We start from the raw sequence: 27,782 nt of genomic DNA on the forward strand, positions 1-27,782 counted from the left end.
GTCTCGTAGGAAGTGAAGGCCAGTCAGTTTCATAGACTTCAGCTCGCCGTGTCCTGCCTGTGATACGTCCTCCCACTTCCAGGAGACATGATTTACTTTGTGGCTTTGCACCGACAGACAGACAGTTCCAGGGAGGATTATCACTCCATGATTTATTATAATGCACAGAGTCTGCTTTCTTGGTCGTGTTATCTGTGCTCCTTAGCTGTGTGTTAGCTTGCTCACCTCCACTGTTTTGAATCAATGGAATGGAAAGAAATGGAATTTCCACACAGTCCGTTTACCTCCACATTTACTTCTAAGTAATGAAACTTCATCTGTAGTACTGCAATCTTCTGCAGGAGGCTGTAGTAGTCATTTTGGGTCTGATCACCTGGTAACCCGACTGCACCGGCATCTTTCTTCCCCATTTCATCAATGCAATGACAAACGAGCTCATACATTCTAAGCTACAGCTGCAGGTAGACAGAGGTGACTATTACAACATTCACATCAAGGTGGAGACCAAAGGAGATGAAGTCAGAGCTGATAATAAGGCCAACAGTGACGTCAGAAATGATCATGTGTGCAAGTGAATCTACAAAAAGAATCTGAGAGAAAACGGTTCAACCTCAGCTCATTTCCATAGAGACACTTTGCATCAGCAGCACCATGCTCCAGTGCTCTGGGAGACTTTATAGTCCTGACAGTTGAAGACTGGAGGACTGACAGCTTTTCCTTCATCACAACACAACACACATGAAAAACATGACTCTGATCTCCGTCCTCATCTGGACTCTCCTCTGCTGCTGCTTCACAGGTAAAGTCCAGAGAATCAAACTCCTCTATGAACATCCGTCCCTCTGAAATGAAGCCCACAAAACCAGGTTTCTGTCTCTGTGTCCTCAGAGTCCAGAGGACAGGTCACAGTGACTCAGTCGCCTGGAGCACTGAGCTCTGCTGTGGGAGGCTCCGCCAGGATCACCTGTAGGACCAGTCAGAATGTTTATGTTTACAGCAACAACCACCGTTTATCCTGGTACCAACAGAGAGATGGAGAAAAACCTAAACTCCTTATTTATGATGCTTCCACTCGAGCATCAGGGATTCCAGAACGTTTTACAGGAAGTGGATCAAACTCTGACTTCACTCTGACCATCAGTGGAGTCCAGACTGAAGATGCAGCAGTTTATTACTGTCAGAGTAGACACTACATCAACAGTCAGTGGGTGTTCACACAGTGATACAACGGCGTACAAAAACCTCGGTCAGCTGAAGAGGAACTGATCTGAACCAACAGCTGCTCTGAAACACAAACACTAGAGGTCTGACTGTGACATATTCTCATGTTGAAAAGTTTTCATGTTACCTGATGTAAATAAAACACACCAGTTCACCACAAAAGCAGTTTAATAACACATATATATATTTGCCGGGACCAGTTTTTGTTCCGACTTTCGGTTTCAAGTCGGCTATAAAAAATGCTGCCCCTCTACGATCATCCACCTTCAACAGGGCCTCACCGTTTCTAAAAGATCCAACGGATTTAAGAGCACAACTATTTGAGGTGTTCTTTGGAGGGAGGGAGTTTTTCGAGACCGGAATGATCTGTTGGCGTTTTCTGATGATATTCTCTCTCAGCGATACAGATTTTCTGCTGATTGAATACGTTACATATGCAGTCTCTTGGAGCCATATGTAAGTAATGCAACAAAACGCAGCCATGCACTCACTGCAGTTCAAACAGCGTGCATCGCACTGCGTTTTTTTGCCATTGGCACCTTCCTGCATTCAGTCAGTGATGCTGATAATCTGAGCGAAAACACTGTTTGTCGCGTTATTCCAAAGGTTGTTCTAAACTGCTGAATATGTTTGTAGTGTTCCATGGTCACTTACCAGCGCTTACAATAAAGGAGGTAATGTACATGAATTAGTTCACCATATTTCATGTTTAACGTTGTATAAATGTAATATTTACACCTAATTCCTAAATAGGGTTCCCCGGGGTCCTAGGGGCCACTGATTGCACTCACATACCCATCACTGGGCCCTTGGGGGAACATGAGGCCGATTTTGTGAACAGGAAGTCCTTTCACAGTGTCATTGTTCAGGTAAACTGATTTATTTGTCATGTTATTGGTGGTGGCTCATGTGCACATTGCATGCAATTATATTATTAGTGCTGCATACGACACTTTTCTCATCGATCAGATATCTTCATTCAGCACCGAAGATGTTACAGGAGATGGGTCACCATCAATAAGGGAAAATATTCCCTTTCAGCAGCCTTCACTGGTACCTTAACTGTTTCAGTGCTTTCATTGTGAAACTAATCTGGGACACCTTTGCAGATGACTTGTGACAATCAGCAGTTGGTCACAAGTGTGGATGCCAGATGGCCTGGCTCAGTCCATGACTCACAGACCCTCTGAGAGTCTATTCTGGTCACCAGCTTGAGCAAGGAATGGCAAATGGCTATACACAATTGTATTCTATTCTTGTTTATTTGTAGCACAAAGTAATTTCCTTTGCCTTTGTTAACAGGGCTTTTTGATGGTCTTCTTCTGGGGGACAGAGGATATCCCTGCACCCTATCCTGACCCACAGACACCACCAGAGCGTGGCTTCAATGTGGCACTTAGCAAGTGCAGGGTCGTGATAGAAATGACTTTTGGGGTCATCAAGTCCAGATTCAACTGTCTCCGTGGCCTGAGGGTTTCTCCTGACGGGGCCTTTGGGATTAGAACCGCATGTGCGGTGTTGCACAATGTGGCCAGCATACGAAAAGGAAGGAGCCCTCGTGTGCCGCTGGTGGCAGCTGACGTGGTGGACCCCATCACCCTTGACAACCCAAATGGTGCAGCCAACAGACGAGCCATCACCCAGCAATTTTTCAGTGATTAAAAAAAAACATGAAAAACACAGCAATGAACTGCTGTGTTTTATTGTTTATGGAAGTTCAGCCTTTTCTGGGGGGAAAGTAGCAATAAGTACACGATGTGAATCATGCTGAACAACACATTAAAGTACCATTTAGTGTTGTACCTTTTCTCACATTGCAGTTGATCTTTAACTTTAATTTCTTGATTTCCAGCTCTTTTTTTTCATATTATCCAACTCAAGAGTCCTTTTTTAAAGGGCCCTCACATTGTCTGCTCCAACCTGTATTAATACGACATTGAGGTGTTCATCAAGCAACAGAGAGGAGTCAGATAGACGTTTCAGTTATGTTGGTGTACTGTGTTCATTATTCACTTATGTGCTCTTGGTCAGGATTACTTAAAAAAAAAAAAAGTAGACGTAGAACTGCTACTGAATGATAAAACCCTGACCCCTTTTTTGTGGGCCTACAAGTGGAGGCCACAGGCTGAAGGGGAGGGTTGGACAATGTCCTCTGCCTGTGACATGAGCAAGAAACCTCATTATTTCTAATTTAAAAAGATTGATTTCATTTGTACATTGAATTCTTATTTAGATTATAAAGATATCTGCCCCCAAAGGTACCTCTGAATACACTGAAAGTGTCTCCTCATCATTGATCTCCACCTGTGGAATAGTTTAAGGGAAATGAATAAAGTGGATTTAAAACAGCACACAAAGATGAGACATGACAATTTCCTGTGTGGGGGTCAGTCAGGGTGTGTGTTGGCAGCTTGACCAAAACTACAGCGTCTCCTTCAACTGTACATTAGATGAAGACTTTTCTCATTTGAGAAACAATAAATATGCATTTAGTATTTAACCACCAAAGCACTTACACATACCCTGGACAAACAGTTGCTGCTGGGAGCTGCCAGCTGCAGGGTCTGACTGAACACCCCGTTGTATCCCCTCCATGATCGGCCGCCCTTCATTGTTTGAAAAGGCCAGCTCCTCTGAGGCTGTGTGATCTGCTGGAGCGGCCTTCTCCTCTAATTTTTCTTCTTGTTTGCTTCAGATGATATTGTCAGTGTGTCATCCACATTATACTAAAAGAGTGATGAATGCACAGCAAATACAAACCACTTTGGATGACATTCTTGTGCTCGGTCCAGATTTGCTGCCAAAACCGTTTTGCAGTGCCGGTATTACAACTAAGAGAACAAAAAGTAGAAAATAGCTTCGACTTTATCACAAATCACACAAATCAAATAAATTTCACTTTGATTTGGCCCCAATCTAAGAGATTTCCAGGTATCCTTCATGCTGAGACAATGTCAGGGAGGGAATTAAAGTCATCAAACCGAATCAGATCACATTTATTTGTATCGCGCCAAATCATAACAGCTACATCAAGACACTTTACATATAAAGCAACATTGAGACCAGACTCTTTATAAAACTATTGAAAGAGACCCAACAGATCCCGAAGAGCTAGCACTTGGCGACAGTGGCAAGGAAAAACTTCCTTTAAGAGGCAGTCATATGATGATGTTTATGATATATCTGATATTACAGAGGCGATATTGACTTACACATTTACGTGATCTGGATATTTTTTGCCATTCTTCCTCTCTCGCCTTGTTTGCTGAAACAGTGTTGCTTTTTGCTGTTAATATAAATCTGAATTCATTGTAACTTTATATAAAAACTATTTGTTCCTCTTGGGTGAAATACGCAGCACGTGATCGCTCCATTTTTCTGTGGAAATCGTGTCAAATGACAGTAAACACCCATTTTTATGTGAACATGGACAGAGCCTGATGAGGAAAGTCTGGGCCGACAAATCAAGTTCATAACCATCGTCGGGATACTCGTTATCTCTGGATGGAGCTTTGGCTTTGTCGAGCCAGCTCACCCAAAGAAAGCCCGGTTCTGATGACCTTCCTTCGTAGTACACCCCTCTGGTCTGCAGGGGTCAGGACCGACCAAAACTGGTCCAAGGAAGGAACAGTACTGAACCACAGACTCTATGAACACATGAACAGAACCTCTGTGGTTCCATTTACTGGGAAATATTGACTGGTCACAACTTTAATTAGCTCAACACAACACAGCATTTTGTCACAACATATGTGAACTTTGTTTGTCTGAAAGTTCTGACCTGGAACTGCTGAGACAGCATGATCTGACTAAGACAAAGAAACACAACTCAGAAAAAAACTCAGTCAGCTCATTTCCATAGAGACACTTTGCATCAGCAGCACCATGCTCCAGTGCTCTGGGAGACTTTATAGTCCTGACAGTTGAAGACTGGAGGACTGACAGCTTTTCCTTCATCACAACACAACACACATGAAAAACATGACTCTGATCTCCGTCCTCATCTGGACTCTCCTCTGCTGCTGCTTCACAGGTAAAGTCCAGAGAATCAAACTCCTCTATGAACATCCGTCCCTCTGAAATGAAGCCCACAAAACCAGGTTTCTGTCTCTGTGTCCTCAGAGTCCAGAGGACAGGTCACAGTGACTCAGCCTGGAGCACTGAGCTCTGCTGTGGGAGGCTCCGCCAGGATCACCTGTAGGACCAGTCAGGATGTTTATGTTTACAACAACAAGTACCACCGTTTATCCTGGTACCAACAGAGAGATGGAGAAAAACCTAAACTCCTTATTTACTCTGCTTCCACTCGAGCATCAGGGATTCCAGAACGTTTTACAGGAAGTGGATCAAACTCTGACTTCACTCTGACCATCAGTGGAGTCCAGACTGAAGATGCAGCAGTTTATTACTGTCAGAGTTTTCACTACCCCAACAGTCAGCATGTGTTCACACAGTGAAAAAGCGTCGTACAAAAACCTCCCTCAGTCAGACTGAAGAGGAACTGAACTGACTGCTGCAGCTGGAAGATACTGCAGAGACTGATACAGTTCACTGAGGACACACACACACACACACACACACACACACTCTTCATATTATTTCCCTCCTTCCATCTCTTTGGAAATTCATCTCCATCAGGCCTCATTAATCCAACTCATCATAAAATCAGCCTGTTTGCTGATGACTCCCTGTTATATATCACAGAATCCTCGTCTTCTCTTCATCAACAGATTCATCAGATCAGAGGTTAAAGCTGGATTTCTGCTTTCTTCCTCCTGTCCTGTTTGTTAAAATCCACATTTTGATGAAGAGGTCCACTGTGATTGGACATCAGGAGTCCTGATGGAAACATCATGATGTGTTGAGGACAGCTACACTTCACTGACTCTGTGTGTTTGCATATGTGTCCTGCCTCTCTGCTGCAGCCGTTAAGAGACCAGTGTTGATCAGTGTCTGTCCAGGCCTTTCAGAGACACCCACACGCCGGCAGCACCATGATGATGTCACTGACTCTACTGCTGGCCACCCTGGGGCTCCTTGTTCAGGGTGAGACTCTCTTCTGAAAACTGGGCTTCAGGATGCAACCGGGTTCACCTCAGTGATGTTCTGCTGACTGAAACGAGCAGCGTTGACCTTCTTCCATCTGTTCTCCGTGTTAAAGAAATCATCCTCTTCTGTTTGGATGTCCATCATCTTTGTCCAAGCTGGATTTGTCTCAATGACCTTCTCCTCTTTTTCATGTTTTCCAGGTTCATCAGGAGAAATCACCCTGACTCAGTCTCCTGGAGCTAAGTCTGTTAGTCAAGGCCAGACCGTCTCTATCAGCTGTAAAGCCAGTTCAAGTATCAGTAGCAACCTTCACTGGTACCTTCAGAAAACTGGAGAAACCACCAAACTTCTTATCAGATATGCTTCAACCCGTCAGTCTGGAGTTCCAGAGCGTTTTAGTGGCAGTTATTCAAACACAGACTTCACTCTGACCATCAGTGGAGTTCAGACTGAAGATGCAGGAGTTTATTACTGTCAACAAAGTAACAGCTTCCTGTTCACACAGTGATACAACGTCGTACAAAAACCTCCGTCAGCTGAAGAGGAACTGATCTGAACCAACAGCTGCTCTGAAACACAAACACTAGAGGTCTGACTGTGACATATTCTCATGTTGAAAAGTTTTCAAGTTACCATTTGTGAATAAAACACACAAGTTCCCCAGAAAAGAAGTTTAAAAAAAGAAACTAGAAAAACATCTTAAACCTATCTGACCTACCGTAGAAGAAGTCCGCCAGAGAATACCTTTTACAGTTTTACATGCTGGGGAGCCATTTGTTGGAGTATTTTAATTTGCTATACATCAATACAACCTTAGATTTCAATTTTTAATAATGTGTATTGACCTTTGTCCATATTAACTAAATAAGTTGCCAATAAGTTGCAAAATGCAAAATGCAATAAACCACAAAAAAAGAAAATCTTTTCTAAAAACACATTTTTTCCCAAATATAGAAATGACATATTTGTATATTTGACAAATTGTAAATGTAAATAAGTTACATAAAATCCTTTCAAACTACAACAAATGTATTTTTAGTGTGTTCATTGCTTAATTTGTGAGGTACACAAAATTTTAGAAACTTAACCACACGAAAATAAAATGAACATTCTGAACAATATTCAAAAAGATGGCATGTTCATTAAAATAAACTATTTATAAGAATGCAATCTTAGTTTTGATAGCTTTCTTGTTTTTAGCAAAAGATATCGATTTAAAACACATTTTTTTTAAGGAAAAAAAAACGGTTTCATTTTGGCCAATTTGCATTTGTGGGTGTAAAACTTCGCAAAAATTATAACGAGACTGATTAAAGAATATTCTTAATCAACTGAAGTGTCACTCTTTCAAAAACCAAAAAGCACGTTTAAAGTCACAGAGGATACTATTTAAAATAAACCTACAAATATCTTGCCACAGTTTCCGGGTATCTTTACATTTCCAGAACAGAGGGACTACAGTCTCAGTATAACAGTCACAGTCGGCACATTTTAGATCTGTATCATCATGTTTGAATTTGATTTTAAGGTTGTTTTTGCAGCCAAATGGGTTGAAGCCAGACACACCAGTAAAGGGAACATCAAGTTACAGAAGCAGAGATAAGACTACACATTGATAGTTGTGTTGTGAAGCTGAAATTAACGTAGCATGGCATTAAGTCACTTGGTGGGGGTGTGTGTCTCTACGTCAATAAAAACTGCTGTAATACGGTGATTGTCAGGGAGACACTGTGCACCAAAGACATTGAACTATTGTCCGCATCCCTGCAACCATTTTATCTCCCCAGTGAATTTCCACAGTTATTTATTACTGTTGTTTATGTTCAGCCGAAGGCTAACGCTGATGTAGCCACCCAGGCTATGCTAACAACAGCACAGCGGCTGCAGTGGTTAGCACCGGACGCATCACACTTGATTTTGGGAGATTTTAATCATTGCAAACCGTCAAAGTCCCCGGACATGCAAAATGTCTGGACCTTAGCTTTGGAGCTATAAAAGGAGCTATAAATCCTTCAGCAGAGCTCCACTCAGTATCTTCGATCACAACATGGTTTATTTGGTTACGTCCTACAAATGGGTCCTGAAGAGGAACAAGCAGTTCCGGTCTGGTCAGAGGAATCAATCCAGGAATGTTTCCACAGTACGGATTGGGATTTGTTCTCAAATGTTTGCGAGGATATTGATGAATTAACTGATGTTATTTTATCGTATGTTTCTTTTTGTGAGGCCTCCATCATTCCACGGAAAGACATTTTCTTTTACCCCAATAATAAGCCTTGGATGACTAAAAGTGTCAAAGCTGTGATTAATCAGAAAAATATTTGCTTTTCTCTGGGTGACGCTGCTTAATATAGGGAGATTCAAAAACAACTCAAAAAGGAACTTCAACTTGCCAAGAGCAGGTATAAGAACAAGGTTGAGAACATGCTGAGTGCATCGGATGGATGGCATCGGAAGGTGTGTTCTTAAGAACTGGTGCTGACCTGCTGGCAGACATACTTTTATTTTTTCTGTGTCCCTCCAGCTTCACAAGGTCCCCTCACTTTGGAAGGATTCCATTATTGTTCCAGTTCCCAAATCGCTAAATGACTTTAGACCTGTGTCATTAACTTCTCTTGTTATGAATTGGAGAAAATTGTCAAGGAAACACTTCTGACCTGTGTTCAAGATAACCTGGACCCACTGCAGTTCGCTGACAAGTCAAGCAGAGGTGTTGAAGATGCTTTAGCCACTCTTTTAAATCTTGACTCTTCTTGAGGGAGCCAAGACTTTTACCCGTCTTTTATAGATTGTTCATTTGCTTTGAACTGCAGACAGCCACATATTTTAGCAGAAAGATTAGGGGACTTCCACAGCATCGATCCTGGTCTGACAGCCTGGCTTTTGGACTTTTTAACAGAAAGGCCACAACGTGTGAGGATCAAAGGTGTTCTATCAGACATTCTCGTCTCCTTCACTGGAGCACCTCAGGGCTGTGTCCTCTCACCATTACTGTTTGTTCTGTACACAATTGAGTGCCGTAGCCAACGTGTGGGGCGTCACATCTTGAAATTTGCAGATGCCTCAGTAATTGTGTCCTTCCTGACCTTGGCCCTGGAGTGAAGGAATTCACAGACTGGTGTTCCTCATCCTTTATGTCCATCAACGTGTCAAAGGCTAAAGAAATGCTGATAGCCTTTCATAAACATCTGTCAGTCTCCCCTCCTCTTGTCATTGAGGATGAAACCATCGAGCTGGTCAATAATTATAAGTATCTTGGCACTAACATTGATGACAAGCTGTCTTCTGATTTCCACATTGATGCCGCTTGCAAAAAGTCACATCAACGCATGTATTTTTATTGTGAACTGTAGAATTTTAATGTTGACAGCACTTGTTGAAAATGTTTTATTCTTGTTTTATTGAATCTGTTTTGGCCTTTTCTTTTAATTGCTGGTAATTTCCCTAAAAAAAAACACACAAAAAAAAAAAAACAGATCAGAGGGAATAGTGACAGTGTGCAGGAAAATTACAGTCGTTAACCTGAATGACCTTACGGATATGTACAAGTTCAGAACCGTAAGTACGGCCTGCTCACTCCTCACTGAGCAGAGCCTTCCCTGGCTGCTGAGTTAGGATTGCTCACAGTTCAACTAGACAGTTGAAGTCAGTTTTAATGAGGACAAACATGAAAAACTGAAGGCCGAAGGCAGTGAGATATTCAGCAGAAATATGTTTTAATTCATCATGATGTTTCTTCATCAGAGACTGATACATGAAAGAACAGAGACAAAATGAAGAAGTTCAGATATTTGACCAACATTTATTACAATGAAGCAGTTAAATTAGACCTAAAACAGAAACAGGTTTTCTTTTCTATCTGAGTAGAAACTGGAAAGATGTCATATCACAGGAGTCCCTGTTGGAGCTCTGGGAGACTTTATAGTCCTGACAGTTGAAGACTGGAGGACTGACAGCTTTTCCTTCATCACAACACAACACACATGAAAAACATGACTCTGATCTCCGTCCTCATCTGGACTCTCCTCTGCTGCTGCTTCACAGGTAAAGTCCAGAGAATCAAACTCCTCTATGAACATCCGTCCCTCTGAAATGAAGCCCACAAAACCAGGTTTCTGTCTCTGTGTCCTCAGAGTCCAGAGGACAGGTCACAGTGACTCAGTCGCCTGGAGCACTGAGCTCTGCTGTGGGAGGTTCCGCCAGGATCACCTGTAGGACCAGTCAGGATGTTAATGTTTACAACAACAAAAACATTTTAGCCTGGTACCAACAGAGAGATGGAGAAAAACCTAAACTCCTTATTTACAGAGCTTCCACTCGAGTATCAGGGATTCCAGAACGTTTTACAGGAAGTGGATCAAACTCTGACTTCACTCTGACCATCAGTGGAGTCCAGACTGAAGATGCAGCAGTTTATTACTGTCAGAGTTTTCACTACATCAACAGTCAGGATGTGTTCACACAGTGAAAAAGCGTCGTACAAAAACCTCCCTCAGTCAGACTGAACAGAAACTGAACTGACTGCTGCAGCTGGAAGATACTGCAGAGACTGATACAGTTCACTGAGGACACACACACACACACACACACACACACACACAGACTGATCAGAGTTGAACTATTAAATCCTAAAATATAGATGAATATGTTTGTCAGATGTAAATATTGTTGGAAAATTAAATAATACAGAACACAAAGCAGACCTACAACCCATTTATTTACAGCGGCTGCTCACAACAATCCAAAGAGTGGAGGCAAGGCAAGTTTATTTGTGTGGCACAATTCGACAACAAGGTTATTTACAGAGACATTAAAACATGCATGATTAAAGTTTGAACAGAGAAGAAAGAAAAGAAAAAAAGAGATAAGAACAAAAGATAAAATCAGTAATTAAAATATGATCAGATTTTAAAACTCAGCTAAGTAGCAGTAGATTCTGAGCTTTATTCAAACTCAGCTGAAAATCGTTGTCTTCAACCTGGATTTAAATACACTGAGTGTTTCAGCTGATCTGAGGCTTTCTGGGAGTTTGTTCCAGACATGTGGAGCGTAGAAGCTGAAAGCAGCTTCTCCATGTCTGGTTCTGACTCTGGGGACTGATAAAGAAACCGGATCCAGATGACCTGAGGGGTCTGGAAGGTTCATCCTGGGTCAGAAGGTCACTGATGTATTCTGGTCCTAGAACATTCAGACTTTTACAGACCAGCATCAGAACTTTAAAGTCTGTCCTCTGATGGACAGGCAGACAGTGTAAAGACCTCAGAGCTGGGCTGATGAAGTCCACTTTTTTGGTCTTAGTGAGGACTCCAGCAGCAGAGTTCTGAATGAGCTGCAGTTGTCTAACTGACTTTTTAGGTAAACCTGTAAAGATGCTGTTACAATAATCTAGCCTGCTAAAGATGAATGTATGGACTAGTTTTTCCAGGTCCTGCTGGGACATCGGATCTTTTGACATTGATATATTCTGAAGGTGAAAGTAGGCTGACTTTGTGATTGCCTTCAGGTGTTTTTCCAAATTTAGGTCTGAGTCCATCACTACACCCAGATTTTGTCAGGTTTTGAGTTCATTCTGGTGTTTAGTGTTCTGTCTTTGTAACTTCCTGTTTTATTTTGAAGTTCTGGTCCTGTCCTGTTCCCTCTTACTTTACTTCCTATTTGTTTCCCATGTTGATTGCCTTCCCTGCCCTAATGTGGATCAAGGTGGAGACCAAAGGAGATGAAGGAGGAAGGAGGAGGAAACAGATAAAGCATAAAGAGGATTGATCCAAGTACTGAACCCTGCGGTACTCCATGACTGACTACAGTACATGAGGAGGAGCTGTTAACATGAACAAACTGATGTCTATATGATGCAGCAGTTTATTACTGTCAGAGTTTTCACTACATCAACAGTCAGTGGCTGTTCACACAGTGAAAAAGTGTCGTACAAAAACCTCAGTCAGCTAAAGAGGAACTGATCTGAACCAACAGCTGCTCTGAAACACAAACACTAGAGGTCTGACTGTGACATATTCTCATTTGATAAGTCTGCTGTGTTAGACAAATTATTTATTTAATTATTTATTATTAATTATTTACAAATTATTTAAAAACTTTGACTTGACATCAAAAGTTATTATACTTCTCATAGTTTGAATCTTTGTATATAATAAAAACATTTAATGAACACAAACAAAACCACACAAATGATGAACACAACTTCTGCACTCATATTCATGTTACAAAATCACCATCAAACACAGTCAACATCCCTGAGAGCTAATCCAGAACTGACACGAGTCACTGTGAGTTTCATGGACCGGCTGTTTCTATTCAGACGTCAGCAGTCGGACAGCAGACATTTAACGCTTTCACAAGAAAACACACTGAAGACAAACTGCTGATCAGAGCGTCTTTATTGTCATGAAATATGGAACACGTCAGCGTTACGAGAAGCAAAAAGCTCAATGAAAAGATATAAAAGCAAAGTTAAAGAGAAACAGAGACAGAGAGTTCCAAAGTGAGAGCAGAGTTACTGGATGTCTCTGTATGCTGATGATACCACACTTTATATATCTGATCCAGAGATGAGGCAGATTTCAATCCTTCAACATGAAACAATCAAATCTGACTCAATCATTTCATCTACAGGGTTCATTTAGGAGAAGAGATGAATCAGGTTTTATTTCAGGTCACTCAGAAAGTTTGACCATCTGTTGATGTTCGAAAAACTCCAGATGGACACAGAATTTATTTGATGAACAGATCTTTATTTTCTGAAATAGTGACATTACAAATGTTACAGAAAACTAGAAAACATATCTGAGAGAAAGACAGAAAATGAGAAAGAGACGAAGATGGCGTTACATGGAGCAGAATGAAACCAGCAGCAGAGACCAGCTCGGTTGGATCCAGACTAGGAACACTGGCCTTTACTCAGAGTCTCTGAGACCGCAGCCTGGGAGCCCTGGGTGGCCTCGCAGGTCACAGAGTCCAGGCTGGTCCACTGGTCTTTAGTGAGACTCAGGGTGCTGGTCCAGCTGTAGAGGCCGTCCTTCCCCAGCACCCCCCGGCTCTGGTCCCCGCTGCTGCTGCTGATGCTGCCGCCCCGCCCCACCTTCCAGGACAGGGTCCAGCCTGAGGGGAAGCCCTTGTCGGCCAGGCACATGAGCGTGGCCTTCCCGTTGTCTTTGTCCAGCTCCTTCCTGGAGGGGGGCAGCACCGTCAGGGTGGGACGGTTGTCACCTAGAAGACACCAATCAGATTAGAGGACGGGGAGCGGACAGCTGTCAATCAAACAGCAGACACTTGGACACCTTGACTGTGTGAGAGCTGATTTAGTCCCTGAAGGAGTTTCTGTCAGATGGTTTTTCTGCTCCACCGGTCACTGACTCACACATTGTTTCACTTCCCTTTAAGAAGACTCTCATGCACATCAGCACAGAGACAATCATCAGACAGTTTGAGCTGAAATATATCAAAGTACACTGGAAACACAAAAGATGACTTTACATTTCAACAGCTGCATTTTACCCTCGTCTATATCGCACTATTTCATGGAGACTTTTCTAAAAGACAAAAACTGTTTTTTTAGGAATCTCTTCAAAGTCCTGGTTGGTTTATGATGAAACACATTTAGGGATAAAACTATTAAAGCACAACAGTTAATCAGATCTACTGTGAAAAGCTCCAATATCACATAAAAACAGACGGCTGAATTTAAAAGTCAGACATAAACAAAGAGAAGCCAGCGACTTCAGAAAAGTTCAGTCACACTGTTCAGAATAACTTTAACTGAACGGCACAAAAGTTTCAGAGGGAAAGATGTTGCTGATTGTTGCTGTTTAATCTTTGCTGCTGCTCAGATTGTTCACATTTCACTAATTAACCGCAACAAGAAAAGAAAAGTTCAGAGAATCTGCTTCAAGTTCAGCTTCAGGGTCAAAGAGGAGAAACCAAGAAGAAAATAGAGATTTGAAAGAGTTTTAGATCAGACAAAAGGAAATTTATATCCTCTACAAATGTTCAGACACAGAAAAGGAGACCTGAACACACAAAACATTATTAATATTGAAGCAGAAACTTACTTCCAACATCCAGTCTGGTTCCTCCACCAAAAGTCCACCACAGTGATACAAACTCATTGAGCCGTCGTACAAAAACCTCTGACTGTACAGAGACACGGCTCTCTGAGTCTGAAACAAACAAACTCAACTAAATTCACCTCCAATATTTTGGCTGCCTGCCTGAGAAAGACTGAAATTCAATATAACACATTTCTGTTTCTTCACATCGGAAAGACTTTTGTAGAATTTATAATATGTGATAGAATTGGAAACAGTAACAGACCAAAAGTTGGATATCACCACAGTAGACACATCCAGTATCCTGAACAAAGAAATGCTCATAAATGATAGAAAAGACTTTTGCTGTAAAGAATAGAACATTTTTCTGATGTGAATGACTGAATGTCACCAGAACGTAAAGATCCTAAAACAAACAGTAAATCTGTCTAAAAAGGACGACAGAATATGTTGAAGTGTGCATTAAATGAAAGCTTTCAAATCTTTAATGTCAGCATAAACAAACACAAACACTCTGATCAAACTAGATTATATTGAGGGGAATCATGTTGATGTCATCATAAAACAGGCTGAAACATTTCAAACCTTCTGTGTCCTCCACAACAATCAGCCATGACATCATGACCTCCTGACCCCACATGGATGGAGGACCTAAAGTTTCCCAGCAGGACATTGTCCAAAGCATCACACTGTCTACACCAGCTGGTCTTCTTCCCACAATGCATCTTGGTGTGATGTCTTCCTCAGGTAGTGCTGCGCACACACACACACACACACACACACACACACACACACACACACACTGACTGATCAGAGTTGAACTATTAAATCCTAAAATATAGATGAATATGTTTTGTCAGATGTGGAAGTTTCCACTCTGAATGAAATCAGCAGTTTCTTGTGATAGCTGCTGATGTTCACACACTCAGACACCTTTTAGTATCAATCACAGTAAAATCTGCCCGTATGCTGACGACATCATATGATACATCACAGAAATGTTCAACTCACAGTGAGTGAGTCCATCATCCAATCAGACATGGAAAAGTTTGTTTCAGCCAAAACATCAGTCACCTCAACCTGAGACTGTTTGATTACCTGGAAACACTTTGTCATTTATTCAACGGTTCATTAACAAGGTCACTTCACATTCACAAGCACAGAGGTCGATGAACCAAATTCTATTAAAGAGGCAGACTTTTTTAAATATCTTTTTTTTTATTATTCTACCCTGTTTCCTCAACATGTATATTGAAATCTCCCAGGATAATGATTTTATCTGTACTGGGTACTAACTCTGATATAAACTCAGAAAACTCTGATAGGAATTCTGAGTACGGACCAGGTGGACGGTATACTGTAACTAACAGAACTGGTTCTTCACCTTTCCAGTCCGAGTGGGAAAGACTAAGAGTGAGGCTTTCAAAAGACCTGCAGCCAGATTTTGGTCTGGGGTTGATTAATAGGCCTGACTTAAATATCACAGCCACCCCCCCTCCTCGACCTGTGGTACAGGGATATGAAAGTTAACATGGGGGGGTGTAGCTTCATTAATGCTAACATACTCATCCTGCTGCAGCCACGTTTCAGTTATACAAAATAAATCAATATGGTGATCAGCTATGAGATCATTTATTAGTATTCACGACTACTTTTTTGATTTCTCGGACTTCACTTTTTTATGTTGAGAAATGTTATTACAATAGCATAATAATTTCTGAAAGTGCCACAGTGTCTATAGAATATAATCCTTCCAAAGAATTCCACGGACCTCCCAGATGGAGATTTGATACCAAGGACCCAGAGTTCATCCGCTTCATTGACCAACACATAGAATTGTTCTTCCAGGTCAACACGTCTGAACCTTCAGCTTTATTTAGATGGGAAGCTTTTAAAACTGATATCAGAGGGCAGATAATTAGTTATACCGGTTTTAAATCTAAACATTTCAAAAACAAAGTGCGTGCAGATGAAAGAGAAATTAAATCATTAGAAAGCAAAATTATAATTTAAAAAACTCGAGTGCTTGAACATGAACTGACCAAACTTAGAGCCCATTATAATGAACAGTCAGCTAAGAAGGCCCTAACAAATTTAAACAAACTAAAACTTATTCTGTGAGCAGGGAAAAGCAGGTCAGCTGTTTGCTATGAGAATTAAAATGTTACAAAATTAACCCTGCACCTGGTTTGCCCCACCCATCTCCTCACCTGAGGCTCATTTCCTCCGTCAGTCTTCCTCTACATATACCGGTTCATTTTCCCTTGACCTCTGCCAGATTGTCTCGTGTGTTTTCCTGCCAAACATTCCAGCATTCCTTCCTTCCTTCATACCTTCCTTCCTACCTACCTACCTTCCTTTCTACCTTCCTCCCTACCTAGCTAACTTCCTTCCTTCCTACCTACCTACCCACCTTCCTTCATACCTTCCTTCCTGTCTGATCCCTGAACACTGCCTGTTTACCCGGTCTTAGAGATTCTGCCTAGCCTCTGGATTATTCTGCCTGCCTGCCTGGTTTCCTGACTCCTGCTTGTCTCTCCGGTTTGAAACCTCTGCGTAGCCCTCTGGATTCAGTCTGCTTTGTCTCTCTTTTTTTTCAGACTGACTAAAGCCTGTCGGAGTCACTTCTGTCTCTGTGTTCATGCTTTTGGGTTCCTCTGAAAACAGGTTTTCTTTTCTATCTCAGTAGAAACTGGAAAGATGTCATAACACAGGAGTCCCTGTTGGAGTCAGTCAGCTCATTTCCATAAAGACACTTTGCATCAGCAGCACCATGCTCCAGTGCTCTGGGAGACTTTATAGTCCTGACAGTTGAAGACTGGAGGACTGACAGCTTTTCCTTCATCACAACACAACACACATGAAAAACATGACTCTGATCTCCGTCCTCATCTGGACTCTCCTCTGCTGCTGCTTCACAGGTAAAGTCCAGAGAATCAAACTCCTCTATGAACATCCGTCCCTCTGAAATGAAGCCCACAAAACCAGGTTTCTGTCTCTGTGTCCTCAGAGTCCAGAGGACAGGTCACAGTGACTCAGCCTGGAGCACTGAGCTCTGCTGTGGGAGGCTCCGCCAGGATCACCTGTAGGACCAGTCAGGATGTTTATGTTTACAACAACAAGTACCACCGTTTAGCCTGGTACCAACAGAGAGATGGAGAAAAACCTAAACTCCTTATTTACTCTGCTTCCACTCGAGCATCAGGGATTCCAGAACGTTTTACAGGAAGTGGATCAAACTCTGACTTCACTCTGACCATCAGTGGAGTCCAGACTGAAGATGCAGCAGTTTATTACTGTCAGAGTTTTCACTATATCAACAGTCAGGATGTGTTCACACAGTGAAAAAGCGTCGTACAAAAACCTCCCTCAGTCAGACTGAACAGAAACTGAACTGACTGCTGCAGCTGGAAGATACTGCAGAGACTGATACAGTTCACTGAGGACACACACACACACACACACACACTCTTCATATTATTTCCCTCCTTCCATCTCTTTGGAAATTCATCTCCATCAGGTCTCATTAATCCAACTCATCATAAAATCAGCCTGTTTGCTGATGACTCCCTGTTATATATCACAGAATCCTCGTCTCCTCTTCATCAATAGATTCATCAGATCAGAGGTTAAAGCTGGATTTCTGCTTTCTTCCTCCTGTCCTGTTTGTTAAAATCCACATTTTGATGAAGAGGTCCACTGTGATTGGACATCAGGAGTCCTGATGGAAACATCATGATGTGTTGAGGACAGCTACACTTCACTGACTCTGTGTGTTTGCATATGTGTCCTGCCTCTCTGCTGCAGCCGTTAAGAGACCAGTGTTGATCAGTGTCTGTCCAGGCCTTTCAGAGACACCCACACGCCGGCAGCACCATGATGATGTCACTGACTCTACTGCTGGCCACCCTGGGGCTCCTTGTTCAGGGTGAGACTCTCTTCTGAAAACTGGGCTTCAGGATGCAACCGGGTTCACCTCAGTGATGTTCTGCTGACTGAAACGAGCAGCGTTGACCTTCTTCCATCTGTTCTCCGTGTTAAAGAAATCATCCTCTTCTGTTTGGATGTCCATCATCTTTGTCCAAGCTGGATTTGTCTCAATGACCTTCTCCTCTTTTTCATGTTTTCCAGGTTCATCAGGAGAAATCACCCTGACTCAGTCTCCTGGAGCTAAGTCTGTTAGTCCAGGTCAGACCGTCTCTATCAGCTGTAAAGCCAGTTCAAGTGTGAGCAATGAGATAGACTGGTACCTTCAGAAACCTGGAGAATCTCCCAAACTCCTGATTTATTGGGCTACAAACCGTCAGTCTGGAGTTCCAGAGCGTTTTAGTGGTAGTTATTCAAACACAGACTTCACTCTGACCATCAGTGGAGTTCAGACTGAAGATGCAGGAGTTTATTACTGTCAGCAGGATTACAGCCGCCCGTTCACACAGTGATACAACGTCGTACAAAAACCTCCGTCAGCTGAAGAGGAACTGATCTGAACCAACAGCTGCTCTGAAACACAAACACTAGAGGTCTGACTGTGACATATTCTCATGTTGAAAAGTTTTCAAGTTACCATTTGTGAATAAAACACACAAGTTCACCAGAAAAGAAGTTTAAAAAAAGAAACTGGAAAAACATCTTAAACCTATCTGACCTACCGTAGAAGAAGTCCACCAGAGAATACCTTTTACAGTTTTACATGCTGGGGAGCCATTTGTTGGAGTATTTTAATTTGCTATACATCAATACAACCTTAGATTTCAATTTTTAATAATGTGTATTGACCTTTGTCCATATTAACTAAATAAGTTGTTACAAAATGCAATAAACCACAAAAAAAGAAAATCTTTTTCAAAACAAATTTTTTCCCAAATATAGAAATGACATATTTGTATATTTGACAAATTTTAAATGTAAATAAGTAACACAAAATCCTTTCAAACCACAGCAAATTTATTTTTAGTGTGTTCATTGCTTAATTTGTCAAGTATACAAAATTTTAGAAACTTTACCACACGAAAATAAAATGAACATTCTGAACAATATTCAAAAAGATGGCATGTTCATTAAAATAAACTATTTATAAGAATGCAATCTTAGTTTTGATAGCTTTCTTGTCTTTAGCAAAAGATATCGATTTAAAACACATTTTTTTTAAGGAAAAAAAAACGGTTTCATTTTGGCCAATTTGCATTTGTGGGTGTAAAACTTTGTAAGAATTATAACGAGACTGATTAAAGAATATTCTTAATCAACTGAAGTGTCACTCTTTCAGAAACCAGAAAGCACGGTTAAAGTCACAGAGGATACTATTTAAAATAAACCTACAAATATCTTGCCACAGTTTCCGGGTATCTTTACATTTCCAGAACAGAGGGACTACAGTCTCAGTATAACAGTCACAGTCGGCACATTTTAGATCTGTATCATCATGTTTGAATTTGATTTTAAGGTTGTTTTTGCAGCCAAATGGGTTGAAGCCAGACACACTAGTAAAGGGAACATCAAGTTACAGAAGCAGAAATAAGACTACACATTGATAGTTGTGTTGTGAAGCTGAAATTAACGTAGCATGGCATTAAGTCACTTGGCGGGGGTGTGTGTCTCTACGTCAATAAAAACTGCTGTAATACGGTGATTGTCAGGGAGACACTGTGCACCAAAGACATTGAACTATTGTCCGTATCCCTGCAACCATTTTATCTCCCCAGTGAATTTCCACAGTTATTTATTACTGTTGTTTATGTTCAGCCGAAGGCTAACGCTGATGTAGCCACCCAGGCTATGCTAACAACAGCACAGCGGCTGCAGTGGTTAGCACCGGACGCATCACACTTGATTTTGGGAGATTTTAATCATTGCAAACCGTCAAAGTCCCCGGACATGCAAAATGTCTGGACCTTAGCTTTGGAGCTATAAAAGGAGCTATAAATCCTTCAGCAGAGCTCCACTCAGTATCTTCGATCACAACATGGTTTATTTGGTTACGTCCTACAAATGGGTCCTGAAGAGGAACAAGCAGTTCCGGTCTGGTCAGAGGAATCAATCCAGGAATGTTTCCACAGTACGGATTGGGATTTGTTCTCAAATGTTTGCGAGGATATTGATGAATTAACTGATGTTATTTTATCGTATGTTTCTTTTTGTGAGGCCTCCATCATTCCACGGAAAGACATTTTCTTTTACCCCAATAATAAGCCTTGGATGACTAAAAGTGTCAAAGCTGTGATTAATCAGAAAAATATTTGCTTTTCTCTGGGTGACGCTGCTTAATATAGGGAGATTCAAAAACAACTCAAAAAGGAACTTCAACTTGCCAAGAGCAGGTATAAGAACAAGGTTGAGAACATGCTGTGGGCAGGCGGCTCTCGTTGTGGATGGGAGGGGGTCAAGTCCATGATGGGGATGCAATCCAAGAAGAGCCATGTCTCCCTAAACAGAAGGCCTGACCTGGTTACAACTGTTTTAATAACTGTAACGTCAGTGAGGAATTGCCACTCTTTAAAAATGCTCTCTTCACAGAATAGTGTTGTGGACAGAAGGTTTGCAAATTTTTCCAGGGAGTCAAGGAAAGGAAAAGCCCTGGCCTGGATGGCATCGGAAGGTGTGTTCTTAAGAACTGGTGCTGACCTGCTGGCAGACATACTTTTATTTTTTCTATGTCCCTCCAGCTTCAGAAGGTCCCCTCACTTTGGAAGGATTCCATTATTGTTCCAGTTCCCAAATCGCTAAATGACTTTAGACCTGTGTCATTAACTTCTCTCGTTATGAATTGGAGAAAATTGTCAAGGAAACACTTCTGACCTGTGTTCAAGATAACCTGGACCCACTGCAGTTCGCTGACAAGTCAAGCAGAGGTGTTGAAGATGCTTTAGCCACTCTTTTAAATCTTGACTTTTCTTGAGGGAGCCAAGACTTTTGCCCGTCTTTTATAGATTGTTCATTTGCTTTGAACTGCATACAGCCACATATTTTAGCAGAAAGATTAGGGGACTTCCACAGCATCGATCCTGGTCTGACAGCCTGGCTTTTGGACTTTTTAACAGAAAGGCCACAACGTGTGAGGATCAAAGGTGTTCTATCAGACATTCTCGTCTCCTTCACTGGAGCACCTCAGGGCTGTGTCCTCTCACCATTACTGTTTTTTCTGTACACAAACGAGTGCCGTAGCCAACGTGTGGGGCGTCACATCTTGAAATTTGCAGATGCCTCAGTAATTGTGTCCTTCCTGACCTTGGCCCTGGAGTGAAGGAATTCACAGACTGGTGTTCCTCATCCTTTATGTCCATCAACGTGTCAAAGGCTAAAGAAATGCTGATAGCCTTTCATAAACATCTGTCAGTCTCCCCTCCTCTTGTCATTGAGGATGAAACCATCGAGCTGGTCAATAATTATAAGTATCTTGGCACTAACATTGATGACAAGCTGTCTTCTGATTTCCACATTGATGCCGCTTGCAAAAAGTCACATCAACGCATGTATTTTTATCGTGAACTGTAGAATTTTAATGTTGACAGCACTTGTTGAAAATGTTTTATTCTTGTTTTATTGAATCTGTTTTGGCCTTTTCTTTTAATTGCTGGTAATTTCCCTAAAAAAAAAACACACAAAAAAAAAAACCAGATCAGAGGGAATAGTGACAGTGTGCAGGAAAATTACAGTCGTTAACCTGAATGACCTTACGGATATGTACAAGTTCAGAACCGTAAGTACGGCCTGCTCACTCCTCACTGAGCAGAGCCTTCCCTGGCTGCTGAGTTAGGATTGCTCACAGTTCAACTAGACAGTTGAAGTCAGTTTTAATGAGGACAAACATGAAAAACTGAAGGACGAAGGCAGTGAGAAATTCAGCAGAAATATGTTTTAATTCATCATGATGTTTCTTCATGAGAGACTGATACATGAAAGGACAGAGACAAAATGAAGAAGTTCAGATATTTCACCAACATTTATTACAACGAAGCAGTTAAATTAGACCTAAAACAGAAACAGGTTTTCTTTTCTATCTGAGTAGAAACTAGAAAGATGTCATAACACAGGAGTCCCTGTTGGAGTCAGTCAGCTCATTTCCATAGAGACACTTTGCATCAGCAGCACCATGCTCCAGTGCTCTGGGAGACTTTATAGTCCTGACAGTTGAAGACTGGAGGACTGACAGCTTTTCCTTCATCACAACACAACACACATGAAAAACATGACTCTGATCTCCGTCCTCATCTGGACTCTCCTCTGCTGCTGCTTCACAGGTAAAGTCCAGAGAATCAAACTCCTCTATGAACATCCGTCCCTCTGAAATGAAGCCCACAAAACCAGGTTTCTGTCTCTGTGTCCTCAGAGTCCAGAGGACAGGTCACAGTGACTCAGCCTGGAGCACTGAGCTCTGCTGTGGGAGGCTCCGCCAGGATCACCTGTAGGACCAGTCAGAATGTTTATGTTTACAACAACTACCACCGTTTAGCCTGGTACCAACAGAGAGATGGAGAAAAACCTAAACTCCTTATTTACGCTGCTTCCACTCGAGTATCAGGGATTCCAGAACGTTTTACAGGAAGTGGATCAAACTCTGACTTCACTCTGACCATCAGTGGAGTCCAGACTGAAGATGCAGCAGTTTATTACTGTCAGAGTTATCACTACATCAACAGTCAGAATCTGTTCACACAGTGAAAAAGTGTCGTACAAAAACCTCCCTCAGTCAGACTGAACAGAAACTGAACTGACTGCTGCAGCTGGAAGATACTGCAGAGACTGATACAGTTCACTGAGGACACACACACACACACACACACACACACACACACACACACACACACACACACTGACTGATCAGAGTTGAACTATTAAATCCTAAAATATAGATGAATATGTTTTGTCAGATGTGGAAGTTTCCACTCTGAATGAAATCAGCAGTTTCTTGTGATAGCTGCTGATGTTCACACACTCAGACACCTTTTAGTATCAATCACAGTAAAATCTGCCCGTATGCTGACGACATCATATGATACATCACAGAAATGTTCAACTCACAGTGAGTGAGTCCATCATCCAATCAGACATGGAAAAGTTTGTTTGTCATTTATTCAACGGTTCATTAACAAGGTCACTTCACATTCACAAGCACAGAGGTCGATGAACCAAATTCTATTAAAGAGGCAGACTTTTTTAAATATCTTTTTTTTTATTATTCTATCCTGTTTCCTTGCTCCTCCTTTTGACATCAATATTTTAAGCAGTGAAAACATAAATTCACGACTCTCCCCACTAACAGAACGGCCTTACATTGCTCCATGGGCAGTGACCAGTTCTGTAAAATATCATCATGGAATGTCCGAGGCCTGGCAGATTGGTCAAATCAAAATAAGTTATGACTAGGCTTAAACAGCTGGTACCTAACATTGTGTTTCTTCAGGAGACGCATTTGACTTCAGGTGAGGTTATCAGGTTCAGAAGAAGATGGCAGGGACAGATATTTACTGCTAATTACTCATCCCATGTTAGGGGTGTGGTCATACTAAGTCCATCCCCTTTCAAAAAAATACCACCACTTTGGACCCCGGGGGAAGAGTTATCATTCTACAAGGTCATTTATTTGGCCAACAACTTAATTTAGTTCATGTCTACAGCTAGAATACAGACGATCCACAATTTTATAACGACATGTTTCAAACACTTTCATCATTAAGAGGGAAATAATTATGGTGGGGACTGTAACTGCACATTGAACCTCAATATTGGTCAGAATGGTAATCAAGACTCTTCCCACAATCAATCTAGGAAAGTAATCCTATACTTTTTGGATGAGTTGGGCCTGTGTGATGTCTGGAGGGAGTTGAACCCAGATAAGAGAGAAGTCTCCTGCTATTCAACAACACATTAAGCATATTCACGACTACTTTTTTGATTTCTAGGACTTCACTTTTTTATGTTGAGAAATGTTATTACAATAGCATAATAATTTCTGAAAGTGCCACAGTGTCTATAGAATATAATCCTTCCAAAGAATTCCACGGACCTCCCAGATGGAGATTTGATACCAAGGACCCAGAGTTCATCCGCTTCATTGACCAACACATAGAATTGTTCTTCCAGGTCAACACGTCTGAACCTTCAGCTTTAGTTAGATGGGAAACTTTTAAAGCTGATATCAGAGGGCAGATAATTAGTTATACCGGTTTGAAATCTAAACATTTCAAAAACAAAGTGCTGGCAGATGAAAGAGAAATTAAATCATTAGAAAGCAAATTCCTTCCTTTCTACCTTCGTACCTACCTAACTACCCACCTACCTACCTAACTTTCTTCCTACCTTCCTTCATACCTTCCTTCATACCTTCCTACCTACCTACCTAACTTCCTTCCTTCCTACCTACCTACCTACCTTCCTTCCTTCCTTCCTGTCTGATCCCTAAACACTGCCTGTTTACCCGGTCTTAGAGATTCTGCCTAGCGTCTGGATTATTCTGCCTGCCTGCCTGGTTTCCTGACTCCTGCTTGTATCTCCGGTTTGAAATCTCTGCGTAGCCCTCTGGATTCAGTCTGCTTTGTCTGCCTGTTTCCAGAGCCCTTATTACAAATGTAGGGTCCTTAAAAAATCGGCATGGATATTCATTTGTTATTCTTACTGGGATGTGTAATCATACTAAGACTAAAAATATGTGCATTATCCATCTATATCTCCGGCAGAAGATGGGGTAGAGTTGGACTTCATTTCCCAGAATCCTTTGTTCTTCCAGTTTTGCAGTAGTCAAGATCAAAATAAATAAGGTTTATATGTTAAATCCGTAATTCATGCCTTATATGGTTTAAAAAGGTTCTATGGTTTAAAAACAAAAAAACAATGATAAAGGGTTAAGGTTTCATGTTTACTAAAAAAAAATGGAGAAACGATTGTGTATTCCCGCTGGAAGGGGGAGGAGGGGAGAGTTCCCCGGGAAAGAGCAGAGGGTGGCTGCGTTTCCACGGGAGAGCGAGGAGTAAATGTTTTGGAGCCTCGGACTTAATGTTGGTCCAGATATTGAACTACCCAGAGACTGTGTTACTGTATCTCAGTCGAGTGTGAGAAATTACACGACGGCGAACATTTTTTTTCCGAGCCGCGGCATCGTGCTCTCGCCGCTAGCTTTAGCTTAGCCGCATGTTGCTAGTTAGCTTAGTGGCAGATATCTAGACCGTGTAACCCCAGGAGGAAGCCACATCACAGCCGTGCGGGTCGTGAGGATGAGGAGACAGCGGAGGACGAGAGTGTGTCGCAGGTAGCCGGAGCTACGGGAGTCGTCGCGGCGCTGCCTGGACATCGTTTTCACGCGGCCCGGCTGGCTGCTGCACGTGTTGCATCCATGGCGGGAGGTTGCGTGAGTACTTGACATTGGAACGAAGCCGAGTGCAGGAAACAGACACACAACGGTGTGAACTGTCTTGGTTTCAACAGTTAACTTTTCATAACGGGATACAAACTACATGTGCACCAGCGTTTCAAATGGGACCCAACGGTTAAAGAAATTATCCAAGCGCTTGGGTTAGACTTTTCATAGTACCATTTTCATTTATGTGACCTGTTCAAGAAAATACCTTGATACAGGTGTGGGTATCGTTACTGTGTTTTGAGGGTACATAGAGCTCTGGTTTCATATTTCAAGTTATTACAACTTATGCATAAGGGAATGGTTTAAAAGAAAGTGAACTACAGGTTTATTTGGAATATATCCATTTCATTTATGAGCAGGAACAACAAGGGTTAAAAGTAGACTCTTTTGAGGAACAGTTACACAGTTCATAAATGGTTTGATAAGGTGAACTTTAAATTTTTCTATTGAAGAAAGCAGTTTCAAAACTTCAGGCTTTACGGTTGTGATTTTAAAGCACACCAGAAGTGTTTGTGAGTTTCTATTTTTTTCATTATATTTTCCTAAAGAAAAAAAAAAATAATTAAAATAAATGTTTGTGTCTCACCTTTTACATATTGTGGTTTTATATTCTTTCAGAGCAAAGCATTTACTTGAGTTCTGAGGGCTTACATAATATATGCTAAATCATAGCATAGTAAGTTTTCAGTGGAGGCACCGCGCTAGTTATTTTTTTTTTTGTCTCACTCCAGTAAAGTCCCTATTTATTAATTACAACCCCAGCAAATTCACCACCTTTAGCTGAGGACCTAGGACCTGTTTTATTCTACGTGTGAGACCTCAGTGGAGATTCTTAACACTAAGAAAAAAAAAAAGAGGTTACACAAACATCCTGAAACCTGAGAGACCGCCATTTAAATCTGGATCATACTGAGACGTATCACTCTTGAACTCAGATACTAACTTCACAGCTGAAATCAAAGCACTAAGGTTAGAACAATACCTGTCAGATCGTTTAAGTAGATAGATAGATAGATAGATAGATACTTTATTTATCCCAGGCTGGGAAATTTCCGTGTAACAGCTGCATTACACACAGGGACACCAAACAACATAGAATCAGAATAGAAATATATACAATAAGGATAAAATATATGCAGTAAGAAAAAATATCTATACAGTAAAGTAAAGTGCACAGTGACTGTGAGTGATGACCAGAGTTATTTAGCTGTTATTATACAGTGTGATGGCATGTAGCAGGAAAGATTTCCTGTATCTGTTTCTCCAACAACAGAGCTGTAGCAGCCTGTGGGAGAAGCTGCTCCGCTGTCGGTCCACTGTGTAGTGGAGAGGGTGCTGCTCATTGTCCATAATGGATAACAGTTTCTCCACCACAGTCTCAAAGGAGTCCAGTCTCAGACCAAGTACAGAGCCAGCCTTCTTGACGATCTTGTCAAACCTTACCGTTCACACAGTCATACAAATATACAAAAACCTGCGTCAGCTGAAGAGGAAGTGACAGTTCAACTGGACAGTTGAAGTCAGTTTTAATGAGGAAAAACATGAAAAACTGAAGGCCGAAGGCAGTGAGATATTCAGCAGAAATATATTTTAATTCATCATGATGTTTCTTCATCAGAGACTGATACATGAAAGAACAGAGACAAAATGAAGAACTTCAGATATTTGACCAACATTTATTACAACGAAGCGGTTAAATTAGACCTAAAACAGAAACAGGTTTTCTTTTCTATCTGAGTAGAAACTGGAAAGATGTCATAACACAGGAGTCCCTGTTGGAGTCAGTCAGCTCATTTCCATAGAGACACTTTGCATCAGCAGCACCATGCTCCAGTGCTCTGGGAGACTTTATAGTCCTGACAGTTGAAGACTGGAGGACTGACAGCTTTTCCTTCATCACAACACAACACACATGAAAAACATGACTCTGATCTCCGTCCTCATCTGGACTCTCCTCTGCTGCTGCTTCACAGGTAAAGTCCAGAGAATCAAACTCCTCTATGAACATCCGTCCCTCTGAAATGAAGCCCACAAAACCAGGTTTCTGTCTCTGTGTCCTCAGAGTCCAGAGGACAGGTCACAGTGACTCAGTCGCC

The 27,782-nt window shown here is 41.5% G+C and overlaps 1 pseudogene and 4 gene segments (V, D, J or C); 3 read left to right on the forward strand and 2 right to left on the reverse strand.

The window, feature by feature from the left end:
- LOC115051211 (Ig kappa chain V-III region MOPC 63-like) overlaps positions 1–27,782 on the reverse strand; it is a 172,782-nt gene that overhangs the window by 7,789 nt on the left and 137,211 nt on the right.
- On the forward strand, positions 423–2,883 carry LOC115050747 (putative nuclease HARBI1; annotated as a pseudogene).
- On the forward strand, positions 5,812–6,778 carry LOC115051232 (immunoglobulin kappa variable 6D-21-like). The segment is given in 2 exon segments: positions 5,812–6,267; positions 6,471–6,778. Coding segments are annotated over 2 exon segments (360 nt in total).
- LOC115051242 (Ig kappa-b4 chain C region-like) lies at positions 12,999–13,496 on the reverse strand. The segment is given in 1 exon segment: positions 12,999–13,496. A coding segment is annotated over 1 exon segment (252 nt).
- On the forward strand, positions 18,065–18,772 carry LOC115051227 (immunoglobulin kappa variable 4-1-like). The segment is given in 2 exon segments: positions 18,065–18,261; positions 18,465–18,772. Coding segments are annotated over 2 exon segments (360 nt in total).

Source organism: Echeneis naucrates, chromosome 11 (genome assembly GCF_900963305.1).
Source record: "Echeneis naucrates chromosome 11, fEcheNa1.1, whole genome shotgun sequence".
In the NCBI taxonomy this organism is placed as follows: Eukaryota; Metazoa; Chordata; class Actinopteri; order Carangiformes; family Echeneidae; genus Echeneis; species Echeneis naucrates.